Source organism: Takifugu rubripes, chromosome 18 (assembly GCF_901000725.2).
Source record: "Takifugu rubripes chromosome 18, fTakRub1.2, whole genome shotgun sequence".
NCBI classification, from domain to species: Eukaryota; Metazoa; Chordata; class Actinopteri; order Tetraodontiformes; family Tetraodontidae; genus Takifugu; species Takifugu rubripes.
The window spans coordinates 1,157,047-1,169,545 of NC_042302.1; the positions used below are offsets into that span (position 1 = coordinate 1,157,047).

Here is a 12,499-nt window from a genome sequence, read left to right on the forward strand (position 1 = left end):
ACCCTCTCGTCGTACCGCTGTCTGACCCATTAACATTGTATTATGTTGTATTGCAAGCTATTGTTATTAAATGCGGATACCTCTTCTTCCAGAAGGGGGCAGTATTTGGCAGCTTTTAAGTGCTTTGCCCCAGCCAAGACGATAAAAGTAGTGAATGAAAGAATGGCGTTTCGAAATTTGTAAGATCGGTACGGTGCACTAGAGATCAATACATGGCATGTACCACTAGAACAAACGAAGCATACCAAAAAAGAAAAAAAGAAACTGTCCACATTAGAAAGTCCAAATTGTTCATTAAATGACATCAAAATATCCTCAAAGTAAAAACAAAAAAACAGGCGTTTGAGGCACAGACAGGCACGTGCCACTAAATTAAAGAGGGATGACACGTGTAATGACACTAAAATAGTGGCACGTAACAATATGTGCCGCTGGCGGAGCGGTACGTACAAAATCCCACTTTGAGATCTCGGCATTGCTGTATTGGGCAACAACTTAGGTTATCCTAAAATTTGATAAGATGCAAGAAAAGGGTTTAGCTTTACACTATCATTTTCAAACTTGGTACGGATGGGGAACTTAATCCCGGAAACCACCACGGAGTCCCGCGACCTCATTGCGTCATAGTGCGACATTTCCGTTTTCTTTATCTATCTACCGGTGATGCTCGAGTAGCACAAAACGCTCACTTCGACGTTTTATTAAAACCCAAAAAACTATTTTCTTTAGTATAAATAACCGTTCCGAAACCTTATGGATTACTTAAGTGATATGAGTGCGTTCTAAAGTTCTCTTGCTACTATTTATTTTTATTCTTCATTTAAAAAACACGCTAAACTGCATGTTTAATTTTTTATTGAAATAGAATTATGATAAATATATAAATATACGTGTGTGAGCGCGCGCGTGTGCGCGCGTGTGTTCGCGCAACGAAACACAGAGAGCGCATGCGTAAGAATTTTACTTAAGAATCCTGTCGCCATGCGATCTCTGCGCTGTCATTAACATTAGTTGCTATCTGTCCTGTTGGGGCGACTCTGAATGTCGTCTTTGGAAATTAAGCCGGCATCATCTTAAGAACGGAGCTGCGATTGCACCGAGGTAAAAGATCTACCTTTAAAACAGTTAGTGTGAGCAGTAATTCTGGGAGCTATAAAAGAAGCCTCCCTTTTCACTGTGGGTAGTTCATCACATTCAAACTCGTACCAATAATGTCATTTACATTACATTAGTAACAGTACATCAGTTTTGATGCACACTGACTTTAATAGCAATAAACTCTAATCAAAGGTATTATCCATTACGACCATCTATATGCAACGTAAACTGCACATCGACTTACATGTATTACTTTATGATCAATGCCAGTGGGCTTTGATCATAAAGCAACCTCTACCTCTATAGTGCGTAACCTTGTATTTTTACCAGTATCAACCTCAAAGTTTTTGAGGTTCTTTCTTGTTAGCAATTCACATCTTTCTCTAAAAGTGTCTTGATGATCTAATCCGAATCGTCAGAACATCTATATGACATATAGTTATGTACATAAATTAGAACGTAACAAATGACATGTATCTCTGATACCTACCTAGAATATTAATCATAAAAGTAAATTATACACAATTAAATTGCGCACAGAAACCAACATTTTAAGACATTTGTTTTCTGCTGTTTCCTTATTTAGATTGCATTTGAATCCATCAGAGAAATGACATAGAAGAAAATTTTATTCTTCAAAAAAAACAAGTTGGCACTCCGGTTCCTGCTATGGAAGAAGAGGATTCAGAATCTCAGTTGATGTACAGGATTGAGCGGCCGGTTTATGATGAAGCTTTCCTCCGGTCGCAGCTATTGCACCACAGACTCAAGTCCACCACACTCTGGAAGAGGCTTCTTAAACATTTCCAGTAAGTTTGAATTGTCCTTGTTCTCTGGTTACTGTGACACGGAATAACTTAAATGAATGGCCCCCAACAATTTGGTTTGAATCAGTTGTTCTCATTGTTCGAATTCAGTCGCCCTTAAATATTTAGTAATGGAAGTTGTGCCCTAATTTTCAGTGTGGAACGTTTATTGTACAGGTTTTTGATTTGAACTGGCACTCTTCACCCAGAGTGCCTCACGATAAAATATATTACAGATTTGAGCATGTAAAAAAAAGCCTGAATGTTGCGTAATCGGTTATGCTTTAACTTATTATAATTCCTTCTGTCAGACTCGAGTCAGATTTTCCATTTTCCCAAGGAAATTGCTGAAAGAAGTGTATTTTCCCCCAATGTTTATCCATAAAGATGTCAGTGTTTTGGCTATACAAGTGATTAGGGAGCATAAATAAAGACAACTTAACACAATATTCTGAAAAACATTCTTTAGATTGGCTCTAGGGTGGATTTTTGAATTTATTCTTGTAATTAATTGAATCCCTTAACTGCCCTTAAAAGTAAATTCAGGTTATTTTAGACACAGATACAAATAAACAATTGATGATGCACATAGAATCTGTAGTGTTTAACCCTAATATCTGTTTTTATAAACCCTTTGTTCCTTGCATAGGTGCTCTTCAGAGAAGGCTAAAGCAACAGTTCTGAACTTCCTGCCCATTCTGAAATGGCTGCCATCCTACCCAGTCAAACAGTATTTGTTTTCTGATGTGGTCTCTGGTCTGAGCACAGGAGTTGTGCAGCTCCCACAAGGTGAGTGTTCTACAAACACTGATCGTAGTGGGAAAATGTTGCTTTTAATGACTGGTCCCAGCCCCGCCAGCTGGGCTCAATAAAACTGCTGCTTTACTTAACCAGCTTCACACTGGGTCTGTTTGGATATCTCAGAGGCTCTTGAGATTACGACACAGAAACAGTTTATTTACCTCTCCCTTGGTCTTTTTCTCTGTAGGTCTCGCCTATGCAATGCTAGCTGCTGTGCCTCCTGTTTATGGTCTGTATTCCTCATTCTACCCAGTAATGCTCTACATGTTCTTTGGTACATCCAGACACATATCCATTGGTAAGAAACTGAGTTTAAAACATTACTTTTAATCACATCCTAACCCCCTGAATAGAACTAATAAAAAACAGGATCTCATAATTATAAAAGAATTCTGCTTGGCTGCAGAATGTACAGTGTCTAATAAGCAGATCAGCCTTTTCTGACCTCATGTTGACGTGACAACTCAACAAATTCATTTAACTCCTGACCTTTTTGATGTTTTACTCTTTTGTAATTGAATTGAAATAGGGGAACATCCCAAATTTCTCTTTCTTCTCTTGGCCTGCATTTAGTCTACAGTTTTCAATAACTGATTAGGCACTCAAAATGAATCGAGCCTCCAAAGGTAACAGAACCTTGTAAGGTGACCTTGAGATACTTGAAAGTTGACTATAAAATAAGATGTATGGTAATGGTGATAGTAAAAAATATGTATTTTAAAATAAGAATATTATTAGTAAATAAAACTAACAAACATAATGAACATGTTTTATATCTATCTATCTATCTATCTATCTATCTATCTATCTATCTATCTATCTATCTATCTATCTATCTATCTATCTATCTATCTATCTATCTATCTCATCATACTTTCATCTCCAAAGAAATGTCATTATATGTGATTCCCTACATGTAATGTATACTGGAAACCATTTCATTCCGAGGCCCACTGTGGAATTTTGGATGCCACCGTTGTAAATTTCCAGGAAGTTGATGTGTACTGTGGTAAAAGAAAAAAAAAAATCAGGAACTTGCAAAATGTGTGATTTGGAGGCTGTATTCAACAAGTATAGGTGGTACTGTATAAAGAACACACTAACTACTTGACTCCTTTACCATATATTACATTAAATGGCTAAAATATAGCTAAACTCAATAATTATGGGTTAACTGGCATTAAAAACTTTAAGCTCTAAAAACCTGTGTTCAATTTTCAGATTTTAAATTCTCTAGAAAATAGGATACTTATACTATTTACAGGAACTTGTGTTTTAAAGTTGTCATTCTACCAAACTAAAGATGAGGGTACACACAATGTTTTGTGTAGCAAAAAGACTATCTGCATTAAGCAAAGAGCTGATTTGCCATGAGTAAAAAGCTGCAGGCATCACTGCATCTGCCAAAGGTTTCACCTGGAGATGGCTTAAACTTTAGCAGCTTGTGAGGACATTAGAGTAACTGGCTGATTGAGCTTTGTTCACGTTCACGCTGCAGTAAAATCAGTCCATAATTCTCACATTATGGTGTCTGACAAAAGGAAAAGAGTGTCTAAATGACAAGTGTGTAACCAGATCCCAATAAACTAACATGAAATGGTATTTACTGTAATGGGATAGTAGGATGACCATAACAGGTTAGCAAAGAAGCCACCAGTTGGAAACAGACAGTACTTGACTGCATGTTCTGGATGGTAAATTGGTGGCTGAAAAGCCAGTTTTTCCTGTCGCTAGTTGATTTCAGTGATAGAGAGGCGAGTGTGCATTGACTAACGCAAATATGAATAGCATTTGCCCCGAAACAAGACTCGACTTTGCTCAGAGAGAGACAATGTCCACTGTTTTTTTTTTCTTTTTTCTTTTTCCAGAGAGCATGCTGCTTTCCAAAATCTGCACCAGGAATAGATCTGTGAACCCCCCCCATTATCCTTTTAGGCCACATGACAAATGGTCCTGGTGACTTGTGAAATAAGTGTAAAAAAAATGACACTTATTTCAATTCCAATTAGAAGCAAAACTGAAACATAATATAACAGAAACAAGTAAAACACTCCTGTGGATAAGTCTATCTCTAACATGAAGGTGAATCGCTGTGTGTCTGCTTCAAACATGCCTTCTATAAATAGTCAAATGGCAAGGGAAAGGCTCGGTTACAGCTCAAGCACAGTTTAGATTAGATTAGATTAGATTCAACTTTATTGTTATTGCACATGTACAGGTACAGAGCAACAAAATGCAGTTTAGCATCTAACCAGAAGTGCAAAAGAAGCAGCAAGTGAGGATAATAACTTAATAAATACAGTATGGCGGTTATTTTACAATTGTTTACCGGGTTGTGCTATAAACATATTTTACAGATGGTGTTTACATTAAATGCCTAGGACTATAAGTGCAGGAGCTATTTAGCTATTTACATAAGATAGAGGAGATGTGCAAATTATAAATTACGTGTATACAGATACAGATGATAAAGTGCATGAGTGCGCAGGACAGGTTTAGTAGCAGTAGCTACATTGGTTACTAAGCTAGTGAGTTGTTGTGTAGACTGCTGTAGTGTAGTGAGGTGTGGAGTGTGTAAGGGTCAGCAGGAGTTCAACAGGGACACCGCTCTGGGGAAGAAGCTGTTCCTCAGTCTACTGGTCCGAGTCCTGAGGGTTCTGTAGCGCCTCCCGGAGGGCAGGAGGGAAAATAGTCTGTGGGCGGGGTGGGAGGAGTCCTTGAGTATGCTGCGTGCTCGATGCAGGCAGCGCTTCCTCTGGACATCTCCGATGGCAGGGAGTGTAGTCCTTGTGATGCGTTGGGCAGTTTTCACCACCCTCTGCAAGGCCTTGTGCTCAGCGATAGTGCAGCTTCCATACCAGACTGACACGCAGTTGGTCAGGATGCTTTCTATCGCACAGCGATAGAAGTTCACCAGGACAGCCGAGGATAGCTGGTTCTTCCTCAGTGTCCTCAGGAAGAAGAGGCGCTGGTGAGCCTTCTTGATGATGCTGGAGGTGTTTGTGGTCCAGGACAGGTCCTCTGAGATGTGGGTCCCCAGGAACTTGAAGCTGGAGACACGCTCGACGGCCATCCCGTTGATGTGGATGGGGTCCTGTGTGCCTCCTCTTGCTTTCCTGAAGTCCACGATGAGCTCCTTGGTCTTGCTGGTGTTGAGGACCAAGTTATTGTTAGCGCACCATGTGGTCAGGCGCTCTACCTCCTCTCTGTAGGCTGTCTCGTCGTTGTTGCTGATGAGACCGATCACCGTTGTGTCGTCTGCAAACTTGATGATGGAGTTGGATCCATGTACAGGTCTGCAGTCGTGGGTGAATAGAGAGTAGAGGAACGGGCTCAGCACACAGCCTTGTGGCACACCGGTGCTGAGTGTGATGGTGGTGGAGCAGCTGTGACCTGACCTAACACGCTGTGGTCTGTCGGTCGGGAAGTCCAGAGTCCAGTTGCAGAGGGAGGGGTTGATGCCCAGGTCTCCAAGTTTGGTGATCAGCTTGGAGGGGACGACGGTGTTGAAAGCTGAGCTGAAGTCAGCAAACAGCAATCGTGCATAGGTGTTCGTGTTGTCCAGGTGTGTGAGCACAGAGTGCAGTGCTATGGAGACTGCATCATCTATGCTCCTGTTGCTGCGGTAGGCAAACTGGTGTGGATCGAGTGTGGTTGGGAGGCAGTCCTTCAGGTGAGCCAGGACCAGTCGCTCGAAGCACTTCATGATGATGGGGGTGAGTGCTACCGGGCGGTAGTCATTGAGGCAGGTTGGTCTGGAATGCTTCGGAACTGGGACGATAGTTGTGGCCTTGAAGCAAGACGGGACCACTGCGTGGGCGAGGGACAGATTGAAGATGTCCGTAAAAATCCCGGCGAGCTGTTCTGCGCATGCCCTGAGCACACGTCCAGGGATGCCATCAGGACCAGCAGCCTTGCGTGGATTGATCCGGCTGAGGGCTGTGTAGACGGCTCTAGATACATACATTACAAGAGAATCATATAAAATACACAGGACTCACTGTAAATCCCACAGGCAGCTAAGCCTGAGATAGGCGTTTCTTACAATAATTTAGCTTTGATAAGATGTAAGAACTGTGTTTGTGTGTTTGCAGGTACCTTTGCAGTGATAAGTCTGATGATTGGTGGTGTTGCAATGAGGGAGGCCCCTGATTCAATGTTTTATATCCTGGATGCCAATGGTACCAACTCTTCTTTAATCCTGGACAAAACAGCACGGGATACCAGACGGGTACAGGTGGCCGTCGTGCTCACAACCCTGGTGGGACTAATTCAGGTCGGTCTCAGAATGTTCCACCCATCCAGCATGGAAAACTGTTGATGCTGCCTCACGTTCCTTCTCAAACCACCAAATTAACATTTATCCGGTGGACGTGTGGTGAACGGTTGCCGCAGCCACGCTCCAACTGATGTTCTCAAAACAAAACTCTCCTCTTTCTGTTTTCTTCTGTAACAGTTGGCCTTTGGCCTTCTTAGGTTCGGCTTTGTGGCTATTTATCTTACAGAGCCCTTGATCCGGGGCTTCACCACGGCAGCCTCCATTCACGTTTGTGTCTCCCAGTTAAAATACCTGCTGGGGGTGAGAACGCGACGCTTCAGTGGACCCTTGTCTGCTATTTACGTGAGTTCAAAGCAGAAACCTTCCTATCCTTCTCGGATCTTGTCTACTTTTTAGATGAATAACCGTATGATAAAATGCAACACTGTCCTGAATCGTCCCAGAGCTTCACGGCAGTGGTCGGTGACATCACTAGCACCAATGTGGCCACTGTCATCTTGGGTCTTGTGTGTCTCATCGTCCTGTATGTGATCAAAGACCTCAATGAACGCTTCAAAAAGAAACTGCCCATACCCATTCCTGGAGAAATGGTCATCGTCATTGTGTCGACTGGAATCTCCTACGGTCTGTCATTATCGAGCGACTATAATGTGGATGTAATCGGGAATATTCCAACTGGGTAGGCTGCTACCAAAGTTCCACTTTTTTCTTCCCCTTATTCTTTTTCTTCATTCGTTTCTCATGTGTTGTTAGGCTTCTCCCTCCCACAATCCCAGAGTTCTCTCTGATGCCACATTTGCTCGCAGACTCCTTTGCTGTAGCGATTGTGGGATTCTCAATGGGCATCTCTCTTTCCAAGATCTTCGCCTTGAAGCATGGCTACAGTGTGGACGGCAACCAGGTCAGCGAGAGTGTGTGTGATGATGATAGAGGGCAGCAAGTGAGACATTTCACCTTTGAAACATTAAACATTATCGGTGAAAGCAAAACATTGTAACATTTGGAGTAGATATGGGTACATTTACATCTTTTCTATATCAGATAAAAATCCAATCTTAATTTATACAGCTTCTGTTACAATCAAAATGGTCTCTCGGCACTTTTATAGAGCCGTCTGGGTTCAAGTCATGACTCTGGTTGTCCCAAAATGCGCTCCATTTTAGAATTATGCTAGCCACTGTGGTCTTGGTGGGAATGTTGGTGCAAGAGAATATTTCCCCGATATCCCGCTTCCACCTTGGCATTTTCTAGGTTGAGTAGAACATGCATAAATAAATGCCCAGAAAGTGAAAACGTCGTTTATTTTTCATTACTGTGGCGAACAAGTGTCAGGCTGCTGCTTCTGAACATTATGGAATAACAGAACAGAAAGAAAAGTTGCATTAATGAGGCTTTCAAGAATAAAGCTGCCAATATTTTGGTTTCAGTTTTGACATGATCTTTGTTCTTTATTTATATAGCATCTGTTACAATCAAAATTGTCTCTAGGTAGAGGAGAGAATCAGCATAAATCATGCAAATACATTACAAGATGTCAGTGTAAGCATTGAGTGGGTCAACGGGGTCAGAGGTCAGCAGGTCAGCGTACAGCTATGAAGTCAGTGATACCTGTAGATGGATATGGGGGGGGGTCATGATATCATAATCTCTCTATATTAACCTTTCTTGTTCTATCCTGAATGTTATGGAATGATATGTTGGGCATCAAACCTGGATCTAATGCAACTGCTGTACCACTAAGCGGCATGTTTTTATTCCAGGAACTGATTGCTCTTGGTCTCTGTAACTTCATCAGTTCTTTCTTCCAAACCTTTGCCATCACTTGTTCAATGTCGAGGAGCCTGGTGCAGGAGAGCACTGGTGGCAAAACACAGGTACCAAGCAAGATCAGCGCATCCACCTGACTCTCTTTACGAAAGCGAGACAGAGTTGTTGCTATGTTCATCTTTCAGATTGCCGGACTGCTGTCATCTATCGTGGTGCTTCTGGTCATAGTGGCCATTGGCTTTGTCTTCCAGCCACTGCCTCAGGTAGGTAGTGCCGATGATGCAATTCGGAAGCTCAGTGTCGTAACTCAAAGTCATGAATGGATTGTAATGACATATTCATGAAATATTAATAACGGGCCAAGAAAGATCCCATGATGATTCTCTTGATTCCAGGAGGAATTTTGATCTTCCGAAGATCGTAGGTGATGATCGAGGCCAAGAGGCTTTCAGCTTACTGTGTTATGCCACCATACACGCACGCACAATACTGTGGATGTAATTCACTCTATGTGGGCAAATGAGCTGCTTGTTTTTAAGTTGAACAACCTCCATTAAAGGAAGACAACTCAGATCTCGCTCCATGTGACTTGATTCTGATCGGAAATATAGTCTATAATCTGCTGCCTCCGTGAGCGATCCTTTCACTTCAAATAGAAGACGAGCAGAATACTGTGGCAAACCAACTCAGTGAAGATGATCTACTAGTTTGGAGCAGTAGTTCTAAGTGGAAGTCCCACTATGGGGGAAACAAGCTGCTTTTCTAAAACGCTTCTTTGGTTTTTTTTGGCCACAGACTGCATTGGCAGCCATCATCATCGTGAACCTTGTGGGAATGTTCAAACAGTTCAAAGACATTTCTGTTCTGTGGAGGATCAGCAAAATCGAACTGGTTGGTCTGCGTCCGTCTGTTTATGACCGCATCTGTTAATCAGCAAAAACTCCTTAGCAACTACATCTGTTAATAAGGATTTTTACAGATCTACTTCCTGTTTTACTCCCTCAGGCCATCTGGCTAGTAGCCTTTGTAGCATCGGTGTTATTGGGGCTGGATTATGGTCTTCTGGTAGCCATCACATTCGCCTTAATGACAGTCATCTACAGAACACAAAGGTACTATTGAGATAAAAGGTGTGTTATCAGTTACCACCCCCCCCCCTTCCTAAAGGAAATAAAATGTAGTGGTGGTGCTCATCATAAACATGAATATACGGTAAGAAGTTTATTTTTGTTTTCCAGCCCTGAATCTGCCATTCTGGGACACATTCCTGGCACTGGTTTGCACTTTGATGTCGAATATGAAGAGGTGAGCTTGTCTGACCACAACCTGTGAGAGTCACGCTGAATCGGTCTAAAGTTCCGCCTGTTGATTTTGCTGCCAGGCTGTCGAATATGAGGGGATCAAGATTTTCCACTTCAGCTCACCAATCTACTTCGCTAACAGCGACCTTTATGTTACTACTCTGAAAGAGAAGGTAATTCCACCCCTTGTGTCTCTGCTTACCAAGAGTTCATTAGTCACAGCAGTAAAGATCAATGTTACCAAACAAACCAGAACTATCACAATCTGGGGCTGCTAAGATTTGAACTAATTTGGGAAATCAATAAAATTAAAAAATCTGAATGTCATGTATGGTCCCGGAGCTCCTGTCTTTGATGGGGCTTGTGAGGGTTGGAGCTTCCGAGTCGTCAAACTTACTTTATAATCCAATCACCAGACACGGGATAGTCTTATGATAGTTAAGCCATCGGATCAGTATCCAGACAGGAACATGTGGTTTGTGTTAGATGACTAATGCTGTGTAATTGTTGAAGGATCCACTGTCTTTAAATATCAGTAGAAATAAATGTCACAGGTTTACTATAACAGAGATGCTAAAAAGGATACGAACAGGTTTAAGTGACATTACTGCTGCCTCATGTGTTTCCAGACGGGTGTAAACCCTGAACTGTTACAGGCCAAGAGAAAAACCTTGAAAAAACACAGCACCCCATCGCTGAAAAGGCGTGCCCAGGTAAAGGCATACATAGACTTTGTCGATGCTCCAGATATGCAGATGAGATTGTGCTATACTTTTTGGCCAGTTAACAGAGCAAAGTGAGACATCCAATACTCTGTCACCTAACCACATATTGGAGGAGAATGGGAACAGCCAGGTTGAGGATGCACTTGCGTCAGACTCAGGGGAGGGCTTTGGGCCCGTCCACTCTATCATTCTGGACTGGACGCTGGTTTGCTTCATTGACTCTGTGGGAGCTAAAGCCATCAAACAGGTTCAGCCGCACACTCAGGAATGCATTTGTGATCGTTGATGTTCAGGAATTTGGTCACTCGCTCACTTTCTCCGCAGGTCATCAAGGAATATGCAGGTGTTGACATAAATGTGGTCATAGCTGGCTGCAGCAGTAAGTAAAGTTTTTCTTCCAAATATTCCTGCTGTGGAAAAAATACGAAGCTTATCCTAGCTTTACTAGCCTACACTTACTGGCCTGGATGATTGTTTTTTCCCCATTTTTAAGGTACCTCTTCAACTGAATTGGTTATTGTAGTAATCAATAAATAACTTGTCATTGTTCAAGGTTTTTTTTAGTAAATTTGAAAGGCCAAAATTGTAATGAGGTCATCTAGTGCGCCAGACGATTGCATCCCTGTCAAATCAGTCTAATAAAAACAGAAGTGGGACATTTATTGTATTTTTATTAGTGCCCATAGAATGTGTATGCTAGCAACAAATGAATCAATGAAAGGGCTTGTTTCACTTTGATTTGCTAAATATGTACATGTACAGGTCAAGAATGGCTCACAATAAATTCAAAGCAGTGAACTATGAACTAACTTCTGTTGTGTTGGATGTGTCCTTCTGCCTTTTAGGAATCCTACTGTCTCAACTCGATGCCTTAGAGTTCTTCACCGGGCTGGTGACGGAGCAGACGGTGTTCCCAACCATTAATGACGCAGTGCTGAGATGTCAGAACTCTTACTGGGAAGCAACTCAAACCGTTGAATCCAGCGTCTGACCTTTGCGTCGGTGCACAGGCAGATACAAGCTAGTTTGGAAGCTTTTATCCGGTCAGATTCTCAGGATTTTCCAACAGGCGTCCTCACCACTGTGAATTTCTGCACAGCTGATTGTAAAAGCTGTTATGTAAGTTCTCCCTGCCAAGAGATTTCATAGTTCTATGTTGAAGATGTACTGAATCTCCTGTGATCTCTTTCAACATAGGTATTTTGTTCGTCAATCATTTTGAACAAAGTCTCCTGTATGTTTGTTTGTAACGGATCAGCTGTAACTTAACTGTTAGCTTTACGGTGTTCATGTTGCTGTCTGAATACCAATTTAGTACTGTACACCTTGTCATTGTTAATATTACCCCTATAATACATTGGATGTGTTTACACTGTGTCTGGCTAAGAAACAGCAGAGCTGAACTCAACATCCCGTTTATCAGAAAAGATCAGTTTCCACTGTGAATGTTCCAATATTTGTATGAAAAAAATGTAACTAATACAAAATAATCTATCAATTTAACAGTTGAGTAGAAATAATGGAATTACTCTTTAAGGCATTAACAAAAGAGTAACCTACCGGTAATCTGGTTGGGAAAATGTCTTTATTGACTTGCTATATACAGCAGAAAGTGGTCACCTTTTAATTTCCAGCAGTCTCTTGCAGCTGGTTTGTTTTGCTGGGCTGCGGAGCACATGGCGCACACATAGCTTGTGTTAATGAGAGGTTAGGGGAAAGTAT

The 12,499-nt window shown here is 41.8% G+C and overlaps 1 protein-coding gene across 1 annotated transcript; it reads left to right on the forward strand.

Moving 5' to 3' along the window:
* Positions 1-664: 664 nt before the first annotated feature.
* Positions 665-12,294, forward strand: slc26a5 (solute carrier family 26 member 5). The gene is made up of 18 exons (XM_011619846.2): positions 665-1,101; positions 1,685-1,907; positions 2,554-2,693; positions 2,893-3,003; positions 6,800-6,981; positions 7,162-7,326; positions 7,428-7,663; positions 7,738-7,885; positions 8,745-8,858; positions 8,937-9,014; positions 9,547-9,642; positions 9,757-9,863; positions 9,990-10,056; positions 10,133-10,225; positions 10,682-10,765; positions 10,836-11,024; positions 11,102-11,156; positions 11,623-12,294. Exons 2-18 carry the CDS (start codon positions 1,768-1,770, stop codon positions 11,766-11,768), a joined length of 2,151 nt encoding a protein of 716 aa, XP_011618148.1. The 5' UTR covers positions 665-1,101; positions 1,685-1,767; the 3' UTR covers positions 11,769-12,294.
* The last annotated feature ends 205 nt before the right edge of the window (positions 12,295-12,499 follow it).